Here is a 24,497-nt window from a genome sequence, read left to right as displayed (position 1 = left end):
GAAAGAGGCCATTTGGCCCATCGAGTCTGCACCAACCACAATCCCACCCAGGCCCTACCCCCATATCCCTACATATTTTACCCACTAATCTATGCATCCCAGGACACTAAGGGGCAATTTTAGCATGGCCAATCAACCTACCCGCACATCTTTGGACTGTGGGAGGAAACCGGAGCACCTGGAGGAAACCCACGCAGACACGAGGAGAATGTGCAACCTCCACACAGGCAGTGACCCAAGCCGGGAATCGAACCCAGGTCCCTGGAGCTGTGAAGCAGCAGTGCTAACCACTGTGCTACCGTGCCGCCGATTCTATGATATCTCCAAAACATTAACCTGGACATCTGGGTTACTAGTCCAGTGATATTACCAATAGACCACCACCTCCCCAAGGTTACAGAGATAGGCAGGGGTAAGACCATGGAGGGATTGGAACGCGAGGATGAGAATTTGAAAATCCAAGTGAGGGGAAAGGGAAACGGGGAAACAAAAAGCCTTCAATTGAACAGCAGTTTGAAGTGACTGTTCTAACAATTAAATCTATTAACACCTTCAGCAGCCTGGTGACCTTACCTGTTACATTCACCTCAGCCTTTTGTTTCAATAAGGGATTGGCTGTTCTCCCCCTGCATCAGTTCAAATGAAAGATCTCCCCCAAAACGTGCACCAAAATGTTTCTTCTCTGCTCAGAATGCATGCAATTCTGTCTTTATTGTTTGACCGTGGAAGTGACTGTCTCTCAGCTGTTCCTGAGCACCGTCTGCAGGGGGAGCTCTTTAGCCAGCTGTAAGGCATGTCTTCAAAAGGCTCAAGTTGACTTCCGCTAACAAAGTTTTTAAAGTTTAAAGATTAGTGTCATGAGTAGGCTTACATTAACATTGCATCGAAGGTGCTTACTGTGAAAATTCCCTTGTCACCACACTCTGGCGCCTGTTCGGGTACACTGAGGGAGAATTTAGCACGGCCAATGCACCGTCTTTCAGACTGTGGGAGGAAACAGGAGCATCCGGAGGAAACTCACGCAGACACGGGGAGAACGTGCAGACTCTGCACGGACAGTGACCCAAGCCAGGAATCAAACCTGGGTCCCTGGAGCTGTGAGGCAGCAGTGCTAACCACTACGCCACCATGCCACCCCAGCCATTGAAAGTTGGCTCTCAGGGGACACATAAAAGAATGGGAACATTTAATGAAACACAACCATCAATGGCAACTGCTGCTGCGTTCCTCATCATTGCATTCTTGAGTTCCTGCAACATGTCTCATTTCTGCCCTCAGAAAGACAGACTTGCATTTCCTTTAGCTTCTTTGATCACCTCTGGACATCTCAAAACATTTCACAGCCCATATAGTACTTTTAACAGTGTAGACACTGTTTTAATACAGGAAACACAATAGCTAATTTTGCACAAACTCCCAGGCATGGCAGTGAGATAAATCTGATTTTGTGATGTTGGCTGAGGGATAAATGGGAAATGGGGAGAAAACTCTTCCTCAAAATGTACATCCACCTGAGAAGGCAGAGGGAGCCGCGGATTAACATTTCATTCAATAGGGAGAACCTCTGTCAGAATTCTGTCAATGCCAACACTCTGAGTGCCAGCCTGCATTTTAGTTTTTTTTGAATTAGTGTCACAAGTAGGCTTACATTAACACTGCAATGAAGTTACTGTGAAAATCCCCTAATCGCTACACTCCAGCGCCTGGTCAGGTGCACTGACGGAGAATTTAGCAATGCCAATGCAGCTAGCCAGCGCGTCTTTCAGACTGTGGGAGGAAACCGGAGCACCCGGAGGAAACCCAAGCAGAATATACTGACTCCGCACAGAGAGTGACCTCAGCCAGGAATCAAATCCGGGTCCCTGGCATTGTGAGGCAGCAGTGCTAACCATTGTGCCACCATGCCGCCCTATTAGGGTTCAATCAGGGTTATGAAGGGTTAAGAAGGGTGAATCTTATGAAGGGTTAAGAACCCACTGCCTTCATTCTCAGAAGTGAAAGTGCGATGGACTGATCACAGCTGTGGCAGAAGATGGGCATTTAAACTGCACAGCGAAACTCCACAGTACAGATCAGAACAACCTAACTGAGAGGTGCAACAGGCCCGGGGGGCTGAATGGCCTAATCCTGTTCCTGACCAAGGAGGCTATCTGAAAGGAGATTCAGGTGTAGGGGCTGGGAAGAATACTTGTGGAGATGTGGCTGCATTCCTCAGTGGGAATAGGTACTTTGCTTGAAAATAGTCACACCTCACAAATAAAGTGGAGGTGTCGGCAGTAATTAAGTGGAAAACTGCTGACAGAACATCTTTAAATTATGCCAGGCTCAGATAATATCTAGAGGTTAGCTGGATAAACAGAGGCTCATGACAGGTTTAAAGACGTTGCCTTTTAAAGTCATGTTGAAGTGAGTCACGAGCGCAGTAATCTGGATTATGTTCTTTATGCCTCACAGTTGCATTCAATGAAGGTCAACATGATGTATTGGTCTCATTCACCGGTATCAAGTTGTACTTTCTCCAGTCTGTTTATCTTTCCCCTGTATAATCCAAACCTGGTTATTACTATCTGCATAATCAAACTCATACACAAGACCTATTTAGATCTGACCTTTTGTTTCTCATCTGTTCACAAAGAAAAAAGTCACTTTTGAATATGCAGCACTGCTCGAAGGGCTTTAAACATAGAAGCATAGAAAATAGAAACAGGAGTAGGCCATTCGGCCCTTCGAGCCTGCTCCTCCATTCATTACAACCATGGCTAATCATCAAGTTCAATATCCTGATCCCCCCCTTCTGCCCTCCCCCCCGATATCCCTTGATCCCTTTATCCCCAAGAGCTATATCTTATTTCTTCTTGAAATCCAACAATGTTTTGGCCTCAACTACTTTCTGTGGTGGTGAATTCCACACATTCACCACCTTCTGGGTGAAGAAATTTCTCCTCACCACAGTCCTAAAAGGTTTATCCCTCATCTTCAAACTATCCCTAGTTCTGGATTCTCCCACCATCGGAGAGCATTCTTTCTGAATCCACCCTATCTAATCCTGTCAGAATTTTATTAAGTTTCTATGAGATCCCCTCTCACATCTCTAAACCCCAGTGAATATGATCCTAACCAACTTAGTCTCTCCTCATATGACAGACCTGCCATCCCAGGAATCAGCCTGGTAAACCTTCGCTGCACTCCGTCTATAGCAAGGACATCCTTCCTCAAATAAGGACGGGGTAATGGTGGGTAAAGTTTGGGTAATGTTGGGGGAGGGGAGTAATTTACAAACTAAATGGGTACATTTTAGAAGCAATAGATCTCATGGTTCTGATTCACAAGTCGCTCAAAGAGTAAAGTCCAGGCATTACAAAGCTACATTTTGTTGATACGAAAATAGAGCAAGGAGATCATTGTGAACAGGAGGAGGCCATTCTGCCCCTCGAACCTTTTCCCCAATCTATTGGACCATGACTGATTTTTATGTGTGTCCACTCACGTTAGCTCCATATTCGTTAATACAGTTAAAAGACACTTGGACGGGTACATGGACGGGTACGGGTACATGGATGGGAAAGGTTTAGAGGGTTTAGAGGGATATGGGCTAAACGCAACAAGTAGTTCAGTTCAGGAAACCTGGTCGGCATGGATGAATTGGGCCAAAGGGCCTGTTTCTAAGACACTCTATGGGCGGGAGTTTACAGCCTCGCTCGTTCCGAAACCATAAAATCCTGTCCGTTGTTGTCCATCTTTCGCCCGTTCCAATTCCTGTGGCGGGTGGGGCAGTAAAGTTCCGGCCTATGACTCTACGACCTCTGCTTGACCAAAAAAAATACAAACGCAGTTGTAAACTTTTCAATTGATCCCCACCTGCAACAGGTGGAGAATGTTCCCCTTTGTGCAAAGATGTGTTTCCTGACATCACCCCTGAATGCCTAGCTCTAATTTTAAGATGATGCCACCTTGTACTGGACTCCCCCACCAGAGGCAGAGAAAATGGTTTCTCTCTATCTAACCCAGCCAATCCCTTAATCACCATAAACACCTCAATTAGTGTACCCTTTAATCTTCTGTGCTTAAGGGAAAACCAGCCTCGACTCTGTGAGCTGACCTCATAATTAACCCCTTTTAGCTCTGTGTCATCTAGCAGAGCAACACAGCATCAGGGACAATCTCCCCACTGTTGTTATGCCAACAGTTATGGGATGTGAAGAGGGTGGGTTCCACGTTGGTGAGAGTTGAAGTGAGCAGTGTGAAGACAGGGAGACCAGGCAAATCTTGCCTCATAAGAATATAAGAACTAGGAGCGGGAGTAGGCTATCTGGCCCCTCGAGCCTGTCCCGCCATTCAATAAGATCATGGCTGATCTTTTCATGGACTCAGCTCCACTTACCCACCCACTCACTATAACCCTTACTTCCTTTACTGTTCAAAAATGTATCTATTCATTCAATGAAGTAGCCTCAACTGCTTCACTGGGCAGGGAATTCCACAGATTCACAACACTTTGGGTGAAGAAGTTCCTCCTCAATTCAGGCCTAAATCTGCTTCCCCTTATTTTGAAGCCATGCCCCCTCGTTCTAGTTTCACCCGCTAGTGGAAACAACTTCCCTGCTTCTATCTTATCTATTCTCTTCATAATTTTATATATTTCTATAAGATCTCCCCTCATTCTTCTGAATTCCAATGACTATAGCCCCCAGTCTATTCAGTCGCCCCTCATAAGCCAATCCTCTCAACTCCGGAATCAACCTCGTGAATCTCCTCTGCACCCCCTCCAGTGCCAGTATATCCTTTCTCAAGTAAGGAAACCAAAACTGTACCCAGTACTCCAGGTGTGGCCTCACCAGCACCTTATACAGCTGCAACATAACCTCCCTGCTTTTAAACTCCATCCTTCTAGCAATGAAGGGCAAAATTCCATTTGCTTTCTTAATTACCTGCTGCACCTGCAAACCAACTCCTTGAGATTCCTGCACAAGGACACCCAGGTCCCTCTGCACAGCAGCATGCTGCAATTTTTTACCATTTAAATAATAGTCCATTTTGCTGTTATTCCTACCAAAATGGATGACCTCACATTTATCAACATTGTACTCCATCTGCCAGACCCTCACCCACTCACTTAGACCATCTATATCCCTTTGCAGACTTTCAGTATCCCATGCACACTTTGCTCTGCCACTCATCTTAGTGTCATCTGTGAATTTTGACACACTACACTTGGTCCCCAATTCCAAATCATCAATGTAAATCGTAAATAATTGTGGTCCCAACACTGATCCCTGAGGCACACCACTAATCACTGATTGCCAACCAGAAAAACACCCATTTTTTGCTTTCTGTTAGTTAACCAATCGTCTTTCCATGCTAATATATTACCTGTAACACCGTGCACCTTTATCGTATGTGGCAGTCTTTGGTGCGGCACTTTGTCAAATGCCTTCCGGAAATCCAGATACACCACATCCACAGGTTCCCCATTGTCCACTGCGCATGTAATGTTCTCAAAGAATTCCAACCAAATTAGTCAAACATGACCTTCCCTTCATGAACCCATGCTGCATCTTACCAATGGGACAATTTATACCCAGATGTCTCGCTATTTCTTCCTTGATGATAGATTCGAGCATTTTCCCTACTACAGAAGTTAAGCCAACCGTCCTATAGTTACCCGCCTTTTGTCTACCTCCTTTTTTAAACAGTGGTGTCACATTTGCTGTTTTCCAATCTGCGGGAACTACCCCAGAGTCCAGTGAATTTTGGTAAATTACAACTAGTGCATTTGCTATTTCTCCCGCCATCTCTTTTAGTCCCCTGGGATGCATTCCATCAGGACCAGGAGACTTGTCTACCTTTAGCCCCATTAACTTGCCCAACACTACCTCTTTCGTGATAATGATAGTTTCTAGGTTCTCACCTGCCATAGCCTTCCTGTCATCAATTCTTGGCATGTTATTTGTGTCTTCCACTGTGAAGACCGACACAAAATACCTGTTCAATGCCTCAGCCATTTTCTCATTTCCAGTTATTACATCCCCCTTCTCATCCTCTAAAGGACCAATGTTTGCTTTAGCCACTCTTTTTCATTTTATATATTTGTAGAAACTTTTGCTATCTGTTTTTATATTCTGAGCTAATTTAGTCTCATAATCCATCTTACTTTTCTTTATAGCTTTATTCGTGGCTTTCTGTTGACCTTTAAAGATTTCCCAATCTTCTAGGTTCCCACTATCTTTGCCACTTTGTATACATTTTCTTTCAATTTGATACCCTCCTTTATTTGCTTAGATATCCATGGCTGATTATCTCTTTTTCTACAGTCCTTTCTTATCACTGGTATATACTTTTGCTGAGCACTGTGAAAGATCGCTTTCAAAGTCCTCATGTCCACCTGCATTGTCCAACTCTCACCCACACCTGGCAAGACCCTCTACCTGGCCGCTGGGCAGGTGGATTCTGGCAATCAGAGGTTATAGCCTTTGTCCAATATTTAGTAGAACTTAATGTACTGTTTGGAGTTTTCCAGGTTTATTGGCATTGTACTGGGATCTAAAAGATTAAATTATCACAGGCTCATAGATTCCCTACAGTGCAGAAGGAGGCCACTTGGCCCATCAAGCCTGCACCGACCACAATCCCACCCAGGCCCTATCCCCTTAACCCCACATTTTTACCCTACTAATCCCCTTGACACTAAGGAGCAATTTAGCATGGACAACCAATCTAATCCGCACATTTTTGGACAGGACACACAAGCTAAGGGCGGAATTCTCTCCAAAAATTTCTGAAGCCGGAATTCCCTGGTCTTGTTCACCCCGTTACCACTCGCCAGTGAGAATGGAAAATTTGGCGCTCAGCCCAAACTCCATTCACTGCAGCAGGACCGGAGAATCGCAGCCACAGGCGAGCTTGCAGAATTCCAGTCTCACTGTTGTCCACAGCGGGGAAACCGGTGAGATTTGGTTCATAATGTTTTAGGGGGAGATGATGGCCTAGTGATATTATCGCTAGACTATTAATCCAGAAACTCAACGAATGTTCTGGGGACCCGGGTTCGAATTCCACCACAGCAGGTTGTCGAATTTGAATTCAATAAAAAATATCTGGAATTAAGAACTTACTACTGATCATGAAACCATTGTCAATTGTCAGGAAAACCCATAGGTTCACTAATGTCCTTTAGGGAAAGAAATCTGCCGTCCTTACCCGGTCTGGCCTACATGTGACTCAAGATCCATGGCAATGTGGTTGACTCTCAACTGCCCTCTGAAATGGCCAGCCAGCCACTCAGTGCAAGGGTAACTATGGATGGGCAATAAATACTGGGCAGCCAGTGACACCCAGGTCCCATGAATGAATTTTTAAAAATGGAGCCTGGGGCGATTCTCACTGAATTCTCCCACACTTAGCATTCAATTTCTTGGGGTGGGGACCTGAAGATGTTGATGGCGGGATCATCTAGTCCACTGGTGTGAATGGGTTTTCCCACTGTTCACTGTGTTGTAGGGAAAAATCCCTTGTACCAGTGCATTCAAGGAAGTCGAGTCGCAAGGCAAGGTTCAAAGTGTTTTTCTTCATTGTACAATTACTGGGATCCCAGGGAGAACCGCGTAACCAGCTCAGAAACAGTGGCTTGGCCACGTTGATCTCAATAGTTATACATTTGCTCTGGATATTTATAGGGATCCAAATTCGAGCGGGAACATTTGCTCATACATTTTTACAATACTTATAAAGTGGCCTGTCTGGTCAGGAAGTTCCCTGAGAGACTTGTCAATTTGCATCTGTATGGTGTGTGTCCGTGTTAATGGGACTGCCTGTTCTTGCCCCGGTGTTTTAATGTGTTTCCCATTATCCTCTCGATGTGTCCCCTTATCTACATCGACCTCTACTGTTTTGTGTCTGTATTCTATGCTTGCGAGATTAGGTGTTAATGTCATTTTGTCCTGCTGTGTGTAGGGGGATTTAATCTAATCTTTTATTCTTTTTATCCTAGTTTATTAAGTTTCTTTGCCTGCCTTGGCCATTTTATTCCTGTAATATTTTATTGACAGTCCGGTTATGCCATATAACCCACTCCAGGTCTTGACTCGCAGATATCCCAATCTTCTGGCCAAAGGCCGGTTTAAAATGCAGCTTCGTGCTGTTGCTGGGCAGAATAAGGATCTTTTGTCGGCTTTGAAATTAAAGGTCTCTCAGCTGTGCAGAGGGGGATTTAAACGAATGTCCATTTGGGTGTTCCCCTCTGCATTGTGGGCACGTTATGAATGGTGCCAATCAGTCCAATAAATGAATATGTTTAATGAGGTGAATATTGATGAGATAATAAAAATATGGCTTTTGGAAAATGGCCTACTTCAACTGCCTCTGCTACTGGGTAACCCGTGATGAGGGGGGGTCGCCATTCACGGGACCGGAAGATGCTGGCAGCAATGGTCAGAACGGTGAGCCCGCATGTGGAATATTGTGTACAGTTTTGGTATCCTTATTTACAAAACTATACAAATGATACAGTTGCCATTTTAATGGGAGCCCAAATCTCCAGACCACCTAATATCCCCCTTTGGCACTGCCAACCTGGCACCTGGCAATGCCAGGATATTACCCAGCCATTTTCACAACTACCCAGGGTTTCAATAACCTCCAAGCCCCCTGATGTGACCATCAGGACTGGTCTCCATTTGTGGAAGTTCCAAAGATCCATGATTCTCTGAGAGAAAATATTCTTCAAATCCCCATCTTAAATGGGGGAAACCCTTATTTTTAAACTGTGCCCCCTGGGTTCTACTTCCTTCCTCAAGGGAAACAGTTGCCCAGCCAAATCCCCTCAAGATCTGATGTAGTTCTCCCAGCCACCGCTGCCAGTGAGAATGGAGAATTTGGCACTCAGCCAAATTTCCATTCACTGCAGTGGAACCAGAGAATCCCAGCTGTAGATAAGGTCACAGAATCCTGACCGATGGGTGGGATTTTACGGCCTTGCTCGTCCCAAGACTGTAAAATCCCGCCTGAGGTCAACCGATCTCTCCTTCGTCTGCCCCTTGCCCACTCCAATTTCCATGGCGGGCAGAACGGTAAAATTCCGGCCCATATGTTTCAATAAGATTAGCTCTCCATTTTGTAAACTTTAATGGATACAGGCCCAACCTGTCCAACCTTTCCTCAGAAGATAAACGCTCATCCCAGGTATCAGTCGAGTGAACATGAACATTCTCCAAACTGGTTCTAATGCATTTATATCATTTCGTAAATAAGGATACCAAAGCTGTACACAATACTCCACATGTGGGCTCACCATTCTGACCATACTCACCGGCATCTTCCGGACCCACTGATCGCAACTCACCCCCCCCCTTCCTCCCCCTCCCCCCCCACCGCGGGTTCCCCAACGCAGAGGCTGTGAACAATGGGAAAACCCATTGGCAGCAGTGGACCAGAAGATCCCTCCAGTGGCCAATGGTGGATAGGACAGGAAAATCCCATATGTAGTCCCACCAGTGCCCTGTACAACTGCAACAAAACATTCCTAATGCTTTAGTCCATTCCCCTTGCAATAAGCAAGATTCCATTTGCTTTTCTAATCACCTGCTGTACCTGTATGCTAGCCTTTCATGATTCATGTGCTAGGACACCCAGATCCCTCTGTACTTCTCAGTTCTGCAATCTATCTCTATTTAAATAATATGCTACTTTTCTATTCTTCCTGCCAAATGAGTTCCCTTTCACAAAACCATGCTGACTCTGCCTGATTGCATTAAGATTTGCTTGGTGCCCCGCTATAGCCTCCTTAATAAGAGCTTCCAGCCTTTTCCCTGTGGTGGATGTTAGGATGACTGGCCTGTAGTTTCCTCCTTTCCATCTCCTTCCCTTCTTGAATGGGGGATTCACATTCGCTATTTTTTAATCTAATGGGACCTTTGCAGGATCTAGGGAATTATGAAAAATCATAAGCAATGCATCGGCTATATCAGCAACCACTTCTTCTCAGACTCTAGGACGAAGGCCATCAGGAGCTATCAGTTCCAATGATATCACCATTCCGTCACTGACGCTGGGTCAGAATCCTGGAACTCCTCCCCCTAATGGCACTGTAGGTGTACCTACACCACATGGACTGTAGTGGTTCAAGAATAAACTCACCACCACCTACTCAAGGGCAATGAGGGATGGGCAGGAAGGGATAGAATACACAAGCCGCCATTGTTGCTCCCTGTTTACCCCATCCCATAGTGTGGTTACTGTTAGTGGACCGATAAACAACTCCCACAAGTGACTTCTCACCTTTACTCTTTCTTATCTCCACCCAACCAATTCCTACATCTTTGGTCTCCAGAACTAAGGTCATCTCTATCTATTGTACTATTATCCTTCCTGTCCTTCCTAAATGTCATGTACCCTTGAATAGTCAGGCCTTAGTCTTTGTCATCCTGCAGCCACGGGACAGCACAGTGATTAGCACTGTTGCCTCACAGCGCCAGCGACCCAGGTTCGATTCCCGGCTTGGGTCACTGTCTGTGCGGAGTCTGTGCGTTCTCCCCGTGTCTGCGTGGGTTTCCTCCGGGTGCTCCGGTTTCCTCCCACAGTCTGAAAGACGTGCTGGTTAGGTGTATTGGCCATGCTAAATTCTCCCTCAGTGTACCCAAATAGCCGCCAGAGTGTGGCGACTAGGGGATTTTCACAGAAACATCAGTGTAGTGTTAATGTAAGCCTACTTATGACTTATAAATTAACTTTAACTTTGTGTCTCTGTAATTGCTATTAAATCATACACACTCATTTCTATTTGCGTTATCAATTCATCTGCTTTGTCACAAGTGCTACCACAAATGCTATCCATCGGGAAAAATATACAAAAGTCTGAGGTCACGTACCAACCGACTCAAGAACAGCTTCTTCCCTGCTGCCATCAGACTTTTGAATGGACTTGCCTTGCATTAAGTTGATCTTTCTCTACACCTTAGCTATGACTGTAACATTCTGCATTCTCTCCTTTCCTTCTCTATGAACGGTATGCTTTGTTTATTTAGCGTGCAAGAAACAATACATTTTACTGTATACTAATACATGTGACAATAATAAATCAAATCAAATCAAAATCAAAGCTACCAGCACTCAGGTATAAAGCCTTTAGTTCTATCTTTTTATTATTTTTGTAACCCTATCTCTAACCTTATTTGCTGGTGCACTCTTAGTTTTGTACTTTCTGTCCCTTCCTGCCACACAGAGAGCACCATTTCCCTTATTCCTATCATGCTCTCTTGGCTTGTCTTCTCTATTTAATTTCTCACATCTTCCCAAACTTTATCCATCATTCCCACTATTTAGTTTTGTTAGTTTAGTCTGTGTTTTTCTCCCCAATTGAATGGAACAATTAAGAGTAATTAATACAGTACACTGACCTGAAAGATGTACCAGTAAATTGCTGCTTACCTAGAAGCAGCGTATGGGGCCTTGGACAGTGAGGAGGTAAAAGGGCTGGTGTAACACCTTTTGTGATTGTATGGGAAGAACCATGATGAGGGGACAAAGTGTTTGGGGGTGATTGAAGAGAGGACCAGGGTGTGGTGGACAGAATGGTCTCTTCAGACTGCTGATAGTGGAGGGGAAGATATGTTTGGTGCTGACATTGAGTTGGAGCTGCTGGAAATGGTGGAGGATGATCCTCTGAATGTAGCAACTGATGGGGTGGAATGCGAGGATGAGTAGAACCCTATTGTAGTTCTAGAATGGAAGGAAAAGGGCTGAGAGTAGAAGTGCGGAAATAGGATGGGCACAGTTGAGGGCCTTGTCAACCACAGTGAGGGTGTTGGGGGGGGAACAGGTCGGATCCTTGGTTGAGGAAAAATGGAAGATATTTCATAGACTCCCTACAGTGCAGAAGGAGGCCATTCAGCCTATTGAGCCTGCACCGACCACAATCCCAACCAGCCCCTATCCCCATACCCCAGGTATTTATCCTAGCTAGTCCCACTGACACGAATGGGCAATTTAGCATGGACAATCAACCTAACTTGCACACCTTTGGACTGTGGGAGGAAACCGGAGCACCCGGAGGAATCCCACGCAGACACGGGGAGAACATGCAGATTCCACACAGACAGTGAAGTGACCCAAGCTGGGAATCGAACCCGGGTCCCTGGCACTGTGAGGCAGCAGTGCTAACCACTGCGTCACCTATGTCAGAAGCACTGTTGTGGAAGGTTGCATCATCAGAGCAGGTGCGATGGACAAAACATTTGGTCAGTTGGCTAGGGTCTAGTGCACATTAATGCCAACTGTATGATTCAATCCCTGTACTGGCTGAGGTAGGTCTAGCAGCCTGCTACCTCACCAAGTCCTTTGGTGAGCCACAATTGACAACACTCAGACAATGAGGATGCTACCATTGATGGAAAGTGATTATTTCCTCCGGTGAGTCCAAATCAAGAGTGCAAATCCTTAAAATTAGAGCTCGGATGTTCAGGGTGATATCAGGAAGTGTTTTTCAATCAAAAGGAACTCTCAACCCCAAAGGGGTTGTTGAGGCTAGGGATCAGTTAAAAACATCACAATTGATGTTGATAGATTTTTGTTGGCTAAGGGTATTTAAGGTTACAGAACCAAGTCAGGTAGATAAGACAATTGAATAGTGGAACAGGCTCAGTGGCTGAATGACTTCCTCTTTGGTACCATTGGATTGGTCATGCTAAATTGCCCCTTAGAGTCGAAAGATGTGCAGGTTAGATGGATTAGCCATGGTAAATTTCCCCTTAGTGTTCAAATATCTGCAGGTTAGGTGGATTAGCCATGGTAAATTTCCCCTTAGTGTCTAAAGATGTGCAGGTCATGGTAAATGTGCAGGGTTAAGGAGATAGGGTGGGTGGATGGGGGAGGGAGGCAGGGAGGGGGGCAGGGAAGGGGCAGCTGGGTAAGATGCTCTTTCAGAGAGTGGGTGCAGTCTCAGTGGGGTAAATGGCCTCTTTCTTCACTGCAGGGATCCTATTCTATTAACGTAGCAACTCAACCAAGACCAGTTTCCCATCACCAGAAACCTTTTATTGGAAACCCATATAAGAGCCGCACCCACGACTTACAGCAAGTCCATACTCAGGGACCTACAATAACGGTTCAGGTTAGAGCAACAGTTTTTAACCTCGCGCTGATTTCTTCCCATTAGGAAAATTTCTGCTCACTCAGTAAGGGAGTCTGTGTTCCATGAAGTCCACGGGGAGATCTATCAACAATCCTTTGTGTCCTTTGTGGCCATCATAACAATTGCATTATCAAATGCAGCCAATTGCACATAGCCGCTCTCCCATCGTCAACTGTATCCAGAAATGGGGAGGCGCTGGCATAGTGGTATTTTCACTAAACTCGTAATTCAGAGACCAAGGGTAAGGCTGTGGAGACCTGCGTTCGAATCCCACCGTGGCAAATGGTGAAATTTGAATACCATATAAATTTGGAATTAAAAAGTCTGATGATGACAATGAAACCATTGTCAATTGTCATAAAAGGACCTATCTGGTCCTTTGGGAAAGGAGATCTGCCACCCTTACCTGATCTGGCCTACACATGACTCCAGACCCACAGCTATGTGGTGACTCTTAACTGAGCTCTGAAATGCCCTCCCAAGCCATTCAATTCAAGAGCAATTAAAGATTGGCAATAAATTCTGGCCCAACCAGCAATGCGGTTCCCATGAATGAATTTTTTAAAAAGGTAACAGTATTGACATACCCGATTCCAAGCTCCCATGCATTTCCTCTCTGTGCTGAGGTCATTGACCCTGCCCCTAGCTGGTGCTTGATGGAGAGTGGCACTGAAGGTGCCAACATAAATCTTTCAAAGTAGTGACGCAAGTTAATGAGGCCATAAAAATTGCAAACGACGCACTGGAATTCATTTCTAGAGGGATAGAATTGACAAGCAAGGAAGTCATGTTAAACAGTCATGTAGAAACTTGGTTAGGTCACATTGCTACTGTGCATGTTTCTGCTTTCCATATCATAACAAGGACAGAGAAATTACAGAAATGAGTTACGACGATGATATAAGGATGATATAAGTCCTATCAATAAGCAAAGCCTGAGCAGGAAAAGTGTAGACCGAGAGATAATCTGATCGTGATCCAAGTGGTCAATAAGGTGAGCACAGAGGTGATTGGCAGGATGTTCCGGCCGCACTCGCCCCAAGGTCAGAAAATCCCGCTGAGGTCAACGGACCTTTACATTGTCCTGTCTTGCCCACTGCAACTCCCATGGCGGGCGGGACGGGGTAATTCTGCCCGATGTTTCCTGCGGGGATCCAAATCTAGTGCCATGAGGGTCTAGGGGAGTGGTGGCATTCTCTCCAATAATTATCCCTCCACCAACAGAAGATTATCTGGTCGTTTTCACATTTCTGCTTATGGGTTCTTGCTGTGTGCAGACTCGATGCTCCATTTCCCACCTTATAACAGTGACCACACTTCTAAAGGTCTTTTACTGGCTGTCAATCACTTTGGGGGCTGTCCTGAGGCCATCCAAGGCACCATATAAATGTAGGTTCTTGCTTTCTTCATGTTGGGCTTTTAATTCTTTGACCAGCGCCTCCCACAATAGCATTGTTTCCCATGAAACAGATCAATCAAATTAATGGCTAGCACCGTCTGAGACTGCTCTTACCTTGGCCCACTGGCAGAGTGGAGTCAGCAGTAAACTACAAGCTGATGATTAAATATAGAATAAAGTATAGAGTAACAGCTACTTAAACTTGTGGTACAAGGCTGTAATTCAATCCGGGGTTTGAACTACATCATGAAGCTAAATTAAAACCCAGGCAGTTTCTATCACCTATACCCCATATTAAAGTCTGTCCTTTTAAGTAGCATGCCTGGTTAAAAAAAAAAGGGCCACTATCATTACGGTTAATGTTGAACCTATAATGGTTTGTCTGACAAATGATAACAAACTGGGTTAGAAATGCTGATTACTGTTGCAGAATAGTACATCATCATGCAAACTTATCTCTTCCAAAAGATGTCCAGTTGTAATTTCAGAATGCTAGAATACACCAAGCTGTGTTTTGCAAACTGCATGGTAGACAACATTTCCTGGTTCATGAAACCATTGCTGCATAACACCCGAACACACACAGGAGATTAGCAAACCCTCTTCGCTGTGGCTGCTGTGTCTAATCCTGTGCGATCCACATGGGTGACAGGAGCTACAATGCGGAACTTGCTACTAGCTAGTGGTTGAGATAAATATCATGGAATTGTTTAAGAGAAAGCTAGAGAAACACATGAGGGAGAAAGGTGTAGAAGGATCTGCTGTGGCACAGTGGCACAGTGGTTAGCACTGCTGCCTCACAGCGCTAGGGACCCGGGTTCGATTCCCGGCTTGGGTCACTGTCTGGGTGGAGTTTGCACATTCTCCCCGTGTCTGGATAGGGCCTGGGTGGGATTGTTATCGGTGCAGACTGGATGGGCTGAATGGCCTCCCTCTGCACTGTAGGATTCTATGATGAAGAAACGTGGGAGGATGTGGCTCGATTGCAGCATAAGTTGGACAATGGGATGCAGGGAAACACCACCACCTGCAAGTTTCCTGCCAAACAACACGCCATTCTGACTTGGAAATATATCACTGTTCTTTCACTGTCGCTGGGTCAAAATCTTAGAACTCCCTCCCTAACAGCACGATTGATGTACCTGCACCACAAGGACTGCAGCAGCTCAAAAAGGCAGCTCACCACCACCTTCTCAGGGGCAATTAGGGATGGACATTAAGTGCTGACCTAGCTAGTGACGCCCACATTTTATGAAGTACTAAATAAAACAGCATGGGCCATTTCGGCCGAATGCCCTGCTTCTGTGTTGTAGATTCTATGTAGAATCATAGAATCCCTACAGTGCAGGAGGAGGCCATTCGACCCATTGAGTCTGCACTGACCACAATCCCACCCAGGCCCTATTCCAGTAACCCCACATATTTACCCTGCTAATCCCCCTGCAAGAACAGTAAGCAGCCTTGAAAAAGAAGAGTTTGCTTCCTGCTTAGTGGCTGGGTAGACTGCCGAGCAGTGGGACCTTACACTTGGGGGCTGCAGCAATGAGCTCCTCACACTCATTACAAAGAGAGAGAGCCTGTACATTCAAAAGAGGGTCACTATTGCTCCAAACAAAAAAAAACTGAAAGCCAAACGGGAATTACAAGTAAAGCCATCTTGGCTAGGGAATAGAACTGTGATTGCCTACCAAAGAAGTAGTTTTGAAAAAAAAATTCCAAGTAATAAACACAAATTAATCAGGAAGAGAAAAACAAAATGAGACGGGAGGAAAAGTTAACGAAAGTATTACAATTTAATAACCGGTAATGGCAATCGCGGGCAAAGGCAGTGCCACAGAGGCGTTTGAAGAAAATGTGGAAACATGGTTTTTTTTAAAGTTTATTTATTAGTATCACAAGTAGGCTTATACTAACACTGAAGTTACTGTGAAAATCCCCTAGTCGTCACACTCCAGCACCTGTTCGGGTACACTGAGGGAGAATTTAGCATGGCCAATGCACCTAACCAGTACGTCTTTCAGACTGTGGGAAGAAACCCGAGCACCCAGAGGAAACCCACGCAGACACTGGGAGAACGTGCAGACTCTGCACAGTCACCCAAGCTGGGAATTGAACCCAGGTCCTTAGCGCTGTGAGGCAGAGGTGCTAACCACTGTGCCACCATGCTCATGAAGTGAGATTTCAATGTAAACTGGCTTCAAACAAGATTACAGATGAACTGAAAGCAGCCATTTTCCTTAGCATAGCAGGACATAAAACCTTTACATTGCTAGAGTCTTGAGAAGCCTAGTAAAAAGACCTACAAGGAACTAAGAGTTTCTAAAGTAATTTCACACTTAAACTACAAATAATTGCTGAGAGATTCACACAACACAAGAACACAAGAAATAGGAGCAGGAGTAGGCCACCAGCCTCTTCAAGCCTGCCCCACCACTCAATACGATCATGGCTGATCTAATCCAGCCTCAGTTCCTTTTCTGTGACATTTCCCCATATTCCTCGATTTATCAAATATTTATCCACCTCCACTTTAACTACTTAACTTTCAGTTTATTTATTATTAGTGTCACAAGTAGGCTTACATTAACATTGCAATGAAGTTACTGTGAAAATTCCCCAGTCGCCACACTCCAGCACCTGTTCGGGTACACTGAAGGAGAATGTAGCACGGCCAATGCACCTAACCAGCACGTCTTTCAGACTGTGGGAGGAAACCAGAGCACCCGGAGGAAACCTTTCCTAATAATCCAGCCTCCACTACCCTTTGGAACAGAGAATTCCAGAGATTCACTAGCCTCTGTGAGAAGAAATCTTTTCACATCTCAGTTTTAAATGACTGGCCCTTTATCTTGTAGCTATGTCCCCTTGTTCAAGACTCTCCCACTAGTGGGAATAGAAGGATATGGTCCCCGGAACAGTAGGGGGTTTTAGTTCAGTCGGGCAGCATGGTCAGTGAGGATTGGAGCGCCGAAGGGCCTGTTCCTGTGCTGTAATTTTCTTTGTTCTTTGTTCTAGTGAAAACATCTCACCATCTACCCTATCAAGCCCCCTCAAGATCTTATGCGTTTGAATAAGGTCACCATTCACACTTCTAAACTCCAAGTAATACAGATCCAGACTACTTAATTTCTCTTAATAGGACAACCCTCTCATCCCAGGAATTAGTCTGGCAAATCTCCTTTGAAGTGCCTCCAATGTTACTATATCCTTTTCAAGGTAAGGGGACTAAAACTGTACGCAATATTCCAGGTGAGGCCTTACCAACACCCTGCACAATTGCAACAAAACCTCCCTATGTTTTAAACTCCAACCCCTTTGCAATAAAGGTCAAATGCCATTTGCTTTTTTAACTGCTTGTTAGACCTGCCTGCTAGCTTTTTGCAATTCATGCCCTAGAACTCCCAGGTCCTTCTGTACTTCACTCACCTGCATTCTCTCTCCATTTAGATAACAATCTGCATTTTGTTTCCTCCTACTAAAGTATATGACCTCACACTTCCCCACATCCATTTGCCAGGTTTTCTCTCAGTCGCCTAATCTATCTATATTCCGTTGCAGAATCGCAATATCCTATCACAACCTGCACTTCTATTTAACTTCGTATCATCGGCAAATTTGGAAACCTTACATTCTGTTCCTTCCTCCAGGCTATTAACGTAAATACTGAATAACTGCGGGCCGAGAACTGATCCTTGCGGTACTTCACCAGTTACATCTTTCCACTCTGAAAAGGACCCATTTATTCCAACTCTCTGCTTTCTGACAGTCTCTGTGTGCCTGTGGAATGGCCACAATTCCCGGTGGCGCTGCTCAGCTTCTGACTCTCTGATTGGACCAGCAGCTCTTGGGGTTAGGGAACAGGGTGTAAGGGGGTAAAGGCGGGCAGGGGTGGGGGTGGGGGTGGGGGGTGCTGTTGGCAGCTGCTGCCCTGAATAAGATGGCAAACCCTGATGGCAGCTAACCGTAAAATTTGGAGGAAAGGCCCTCCAGCAGCCAGTACACATTCCTGACAAGGATTTAAAGTTAAAGTTTAAAACTTAAAGTTTACTTATTAGTGTCACACATAGGCTTCCATTAACACTGCAATGAAGTTACTGTGAAAATCCCCTAGTTGCCAAACTCCAGTGCCTGTTTGGGTACACTGAGGGAGAATTTAGCATGGCCAATGCAACTTTTTTGAAGGGGTAACCAAGAAGGTAGATGAGGACAGTGCAGTTGATGTTGTCCACATGGACTTTAGCAAGGCCTTTGACAAGGTACCGTATGGTAGATTGTTGCATAAGGTTAAATCTTATGGGATCCAGGGTGAGGTATCTAAATGGATACAAAATTGGCTTCTTGATAGAAGCCAGAGGGTGGTTGTAGAGGGTTGTTTTTCAAACTGGAGGCCTGTGACCAGCGGTGTGCCTCAGGGATCAGTGCTGGGTCCACTGTTATTTGTCATTTATATCAATGATTTGGATGAGAATACAGGAGGCATGGTTAGTAAGTTTGCAGATGACACCAAGATTGGTGCATAGTGGACAGTGAAGAAAGTTATCTCTGATTGCAACAGGATCTTGATCAATTGGGCCAGTGGGCTGACGAATGGCAGATGGAGTTTAATTTAGATAAATGCGAGGTGATGCATTTTGGTAGATTGAACCAGGGCAGGACTTACTCAGTTAATGGTAGGGAGTTGGGGAGAGTTACAGAACAAAACGATCTAGGGGTACATGTTCATAGTTCCTTGAAAGTGGAGTCACAGGTGGACAGAGTGGTGAAGAAGGCATTCAGCATGATTGGCTTCATTGGTCAGAACATTGAATACAGGAGTTGGGACGCCTTGTTGAAGTTGTACAAGACATTGGTAAGACCACACTTGGAATACTGTGTGAAATTCTGGTCACCCTATTATAGAAAGGATATCATTAAACTAGAAAGAGTGAAGAAAAGATTTACCCAGATGCTACCCGGACTTGATGATTTGAGTTATAAGGAGAGGCTGGATAGACTGGGACTTTTTTCTCTGGAGCGTAGGAGGCTGAGGGGTGATCGTATAGAGGTCTATAAAATAATGAGGGGCACAGATCAGCTTGATAGTCAATATCTTTTCCCAAAGGTAGGGGAGTCTAAAACTAGAGGGCATAGGTTTAAGGTGAGAGGGGAGAGATACAAAAGTGTCCAGAGTGGCAATTTTTTCACACAGAGGGTGGTGAGTGTCTGGAACAAGCTGCCAGAGGTATAAGTAGAGGCGGGTACAATTTTGTCTTTTAAAAAGCACTTGGACAGTTACATGGGTAAGATGGAGGGATATGGGCCAAATGAGGGCAATTGGGATTAGCTTCGGAGTTTTAAAAAAAAGGGCGGCATGGACAAGTTGGGCCGAAGGGCCTGTTCCATGCTGTAAACCTCTATGACTCTATGACCTAGAATCATAGAATCCCCATAGTGCATAAGGAGGCCATTCAGCCCATTGAGCCTGCCCTGACCACAATCCCACCCAGGCCCTATTCCCTTAACCCCACATATTTATCCTCACATGAGGGTCAATTTAGCATGGCCAATCAACCTAACCTGCACATCTTTGGACTGTGGTAGGAAACCGGAGCACCCGGAGGAAACCCACACACACAGGGAGAACATGCGGACTCCGCAGACTGTGACCCAAGCCGGGAATCGAATCCGGGTCCCTGACGCTGTGAGGCAGCAGCGCTAACCACTGTGCCACCGTGCTGCCCATGAATTGCACCTGAAGTTGTGACCTCAACCATTAAACCTCCCTTTGTTTCCCTCTGATAGGATGATCAGGTTTTAGTAACTGCTGTGTGAAAAATCATGGATGTCAATTTACATTCCACAGCTCTCGGATCCTCCCAACAGCCCTCGGGCAACTGGGGATGGGCAATAAATGCTGGCCAGCCAGCGACACCTATGTCCCATGAATGAATAAAAAGAAATGTTACTTTTATTTTTAAGAGAGTTTAATTTATTTCTAATCTTGTGATCTGTAAATTCCGACTTCAGTGCATGTTTTCAAAATCTAATTCTCTTAACTTATTATGATGCCAATGGCCTTATCAGCCGAATCAAACCTCACTAAACATTCAAATGTTACTGAGATACTGAGATGCATAATCCATATGAATATGCAAAACCTGGCAAAATCATAGAAATCCTACAGTGCAGAAAGAGTCTGCACTGACCACAATCCCACCCAGGCCCTACCCCCTTATCCCTACATATTTACCTGCTAATCTTCTAACCTACGCATCTCAGGACACTAAGGGACAATTTCAGCATGGCCAATTAACCTAACCCGCACATCTTTGGACTGTGGGAGGAAACCGGAGCACCCGGAGGAAACCCACGCAGTCACAGGGAGAATGTGCAAACTCCACACAGACAGTGACCCAAGCTGGGAATCGAACCCAGGTCCCTGAAGCTGTGAAGCAGCAGTGCTAACCGCTGTGCTACCGTGCCACCCGCAAATACAAATTGAAGCCAAGGTTGACCTTTTTCCAGCCTCCTGAAATTAAAAATTGCAGCGAGCAGATGGTTTCGATCCATCGACCTCTGGGTTATGGGCCCAGCACGCTTCCGCTGCGCCACTCTGCTCCAATCAAATAGATTGATTACATCCTTTTTACATCCTTTTCTGAACATCAGTGGCTAACGGGCAAAGCTAAAGCAATGGATACGATAAGAGACTCAGGATTTTCAGGGGTTTTTTTGGAATGATTGATTCATTATTTTGCCATCACTAAATACACTGGTTATAATTAGCAATTAGGATGAACATTCAAAGGGCTTTGGGAAGGGTCCCAATTCCCCGATGCTGATGACTTGTGTTGGCTTGGGGAGAGGCCGGGGGGGGTGGTTATACTGCTGCCAATGATGATGATGGGGGGCACGCGATGTCCATGGTGGGGGGGAGGGAAGGGTGTGCTGAAGTTCACTGGGAGATCAGGGCACCTGTGCAATGGCACGCAAGGACCCTAAAGCCGGCTTCCCTGGCAAGCTTAGGCTCCCCGCGCCCCCCCCCGCCCCCCAACCAACCAGCACGAGTTTCCCAACTGCCAAGTCAATTGACAGAGTGTACAAAGATTGCTCCGAGGAGAATTATTTTGGGAAGATTGCATCCGTTGAGTGTGTCAACCTGCAAATCCTTCCAAAGATGCCAATGGCTGGTGGTAAGAAACTCCTGGTCAGCCATTCTTGAGGTGGAGTGGCGTCCCTTAAGCTATCAGCCCCAGGCAACAGACTAGTGACCTGGTCCGGGAATTAATAGCTACGGAAAGGGATGAAAGTCTGCCTTAGTGCACCACTAGGTTTTTTTTTAATTCATTTGTGGGCATCGCTGGCTGTCCAGCATTTATTGCCCATTCTTCATTACCCAAGGACGGTTGAGAGTCAACCACATTGCTGTGGCTCTGGAGTCACAAGTAGGCCAGACCAGGTAAGGACGGCAGATTTCCTTCCCTGAAGGACATTAGTGAACCAGATGGTTTTTCTGACAAGCGACAATGGTTTCATGGTCACCAGTAGATTCTTAATTCTAGATTTTACTTTATTGAATTCAAATTCCACCAGCTGCTGTATCGGGATTCGAACCCGGGTCCCCAGAATATTAGCTGGGTTTCTGGATTAATAGTCTACTGATAATACCACTTGGCCATCGCCTCCCTTTTCCTAGGTGCAGGAAAAGCATTAGAACATCACTAATACCGTACCATGTGCTCATTAGCACAATGTAGTTTGTGGGAGCTTGCTGTGCTTAAATTGGCTGCCACATTCCCAACATTACAACAGTGAATACACATCAAAAGTATCTCATTTTCTGTAAAGTGCTTTGGGATCCCCCGAAACACAAGTCTTCTTTTCTTTGTGTTACTTGTATCTTGGGCACTCCCATTCAGGAAAGGTGCTAGAACTGCAAGTCTCTGATATTCATGTTGGCAAAACCATGAAGCAATCAATTTGCAAGGGGCCACGTTCAAAGGGGAGGGGCTTTGCCAGTAACCTTCAGTCCACATTATATTGAGTTTAGCTGGAGCTGTGACATTTAATCATTTCAGTAAACAAGGTCAACTCCTGAGTATAGCAGCTTGTGTCATCATTGGACCTTGAGTACCTTGGTTTAAAAAGGCAACCTATTTTAGCTTCCCTCTCCCTTCAAGATGCAGCAGGGGAGATTTACACGGGGATTTTGTCAGAGCTGCAGAAAACACGACGAATGTTCTTCTTCCTCCCAGTTTAGTTCCGGATGTTGCTCACTCTCTGTGTGAAAAAGGATTACTTCATGTGAGCCCAGACATTTAACTTGTTTAAAATTGTCCGGCCTCACAATGAGGAAGGACTCATATTTAGATAGCACCTTTGATAACCTCAGGATGCCCCAAGGAGCACTACAGCTAATGATGTCCAGTCACTGTTGCAGTGTCAGCCACCAAGTTCCCACAGACATAGAAAATAGGAGCAAGAGTAGGCTGTATGGCCCCTTGAGTCTGCTCCGCCATTCACTATGATCACGGCCGATCCTCTATCTCATACTCCCATTATCTCCCCATATTCCTTGATACCTTTAGTGTCTAGAAATCTAACTTCTTCTTAAATATATTCAGTGATTTGGCCTCCACAGCCTTCTGTGGTAGAAAATTCCACAGGTTAACCACCCTCTGAGTGAAGACATTTCTCCTCATAGCAGTCCTAAATGGTCCACCTATATCCTGAGACTGTAATCCCTTGTTTTGACCCCCCAGCCAGAGGAAACAACATCCCTGCAGCCAATCCATCCAGCCATGTCAGAATTTTATACATTTCAATGAGATTCCCTCTCATTCTTCTAAATTCCAGTGAATACAGGCACAGTCGGTCCAATCTCTCCTCATACAATAATCCTGCCATCCCAGGAATCAGCCTTGTGAACCTTCACTGCACTTCCTCTATGGCAAGTATCGCTTTTCTTAGGTAAGGAGGCCAAAACAGCACAGAATACTCCAACTATGGTCTCACAAAGGCCCTGTACGGCTGCAGTAAGATACCATTGCTTCTGTACTCAAATCTTCTTGCAATTAAGCCCAACATACCATTTGCCTTCCAAAGTGCCTGTTGTACCTGCATGCTTGTTTTCAGTGACTGGTGTACAAGGACACCCAAGTCCCTTTGTACATCAATATTTCCCAATCTAACATTATTTAAATAATACTCTGCTATTCTGTTTCTCTGTCCAAAGTGGATAACTTCACATTTATCCATATTATACTGCATCTGCCATCTATTTGTCCATTCACTCAACTTGTCTGAACCATCTTGAAGCCTCCTTACGTCCTCCTCAACATTCACATTGCCACCTAGTTTTGTGCCATCTGCAAACTTGGAAATGTTGTATTTGGTTCCCTCATCCAAATCATTGATGGGTATTGTGAATAGCTGGGGCCTAAGCACTGAACCCTGTGGGACCCCACTAGTCACCGCCTGCCACTTTGAAAAAGACCCATTCATTCCTACTCTTTGTTTCCTGACTGCTAACCAATTCTCAATCCGTGCCAACATATTACCCCCATTCCCACGTGCTTTCATTTTGCACACTAATGTCTTATGTGGGACTTTACCAAAGGCTTCCTGAAAATCCAAACACAATATGATAAGTATTCAGATAATCTATTTCAGTGGAGTTCACTGAGAGGTATTTAATAGTGAACACACCAGGAAGACTCTCCTCCTCTTCTGCAAAATAGTACCATGGGATCTTTTACTTCTAGCTTGTCAGAAAGATATGCTATTAACAAAGTGGGATTTTAATCGACATATAGGGAGTGAATTTCCCAGCCCGCTGCTTGAGTAGGGCAGCGGGCCAAAAAATGTCAGCTGGAGGGAAAAAATGGGAATTGTAGTCGCAATCTTCCTGGTCCATTTTTTGGACATAATCAGCCTCGTGCAGGGGAAGCGAGATTGATTACAAAATGAAATTAGGAGGGGGGTGCCCCCTTGGGC

The 24,497-nt window shown here is 45.2% G+C and overlaps 1 protein-coding gene across 1 annotated transcript in view; it reads right to left on the bottom strand.

The window, feature by feature from the left end:
- Window positions 1–14,638, bottom strand: part of lgsn (lengsin, lens protein with glutamine synthetase domain) — a 60,375-nt gene extending 45,737 nt beyond the window's left edge. The window contains exon 1 of the mRNA XM_078213314.1: window positions 13,711–14,638. Within this exon, the coding sequence (XP_078069440.1) occupies window positions 13,711–13,728 (18 nt within the window). The 5' untranslated portion in view covers window positions 13,729–14,638. The remainder of the gene's footprint in view (window positions 1–13,710) is intronic.
- Between the last annotated feature and the right edge of the window lie 9,859 nt (window positions 14,639–24,497).

The sequence above is a fragment of the Mustelus asterias genome, chromosome 5 (genome assembly GCF_964213995.1).
Source record: "Mustelus asterias chromosome 5, sMusAst1.hap1.1, whole genome shotgun sequence".
In the NCBI taxonomy this organism is placed as follows: domain Eukaryota; kingdom Metazoa; phylum Chordata; class Chondrichthyes; order Carcharhiniformes; family Triakidae; genus Mustelus; species Mustelus asterias.
This window is presented reverse-complemented; position numbering and strand designations above follow the sequence as displayed.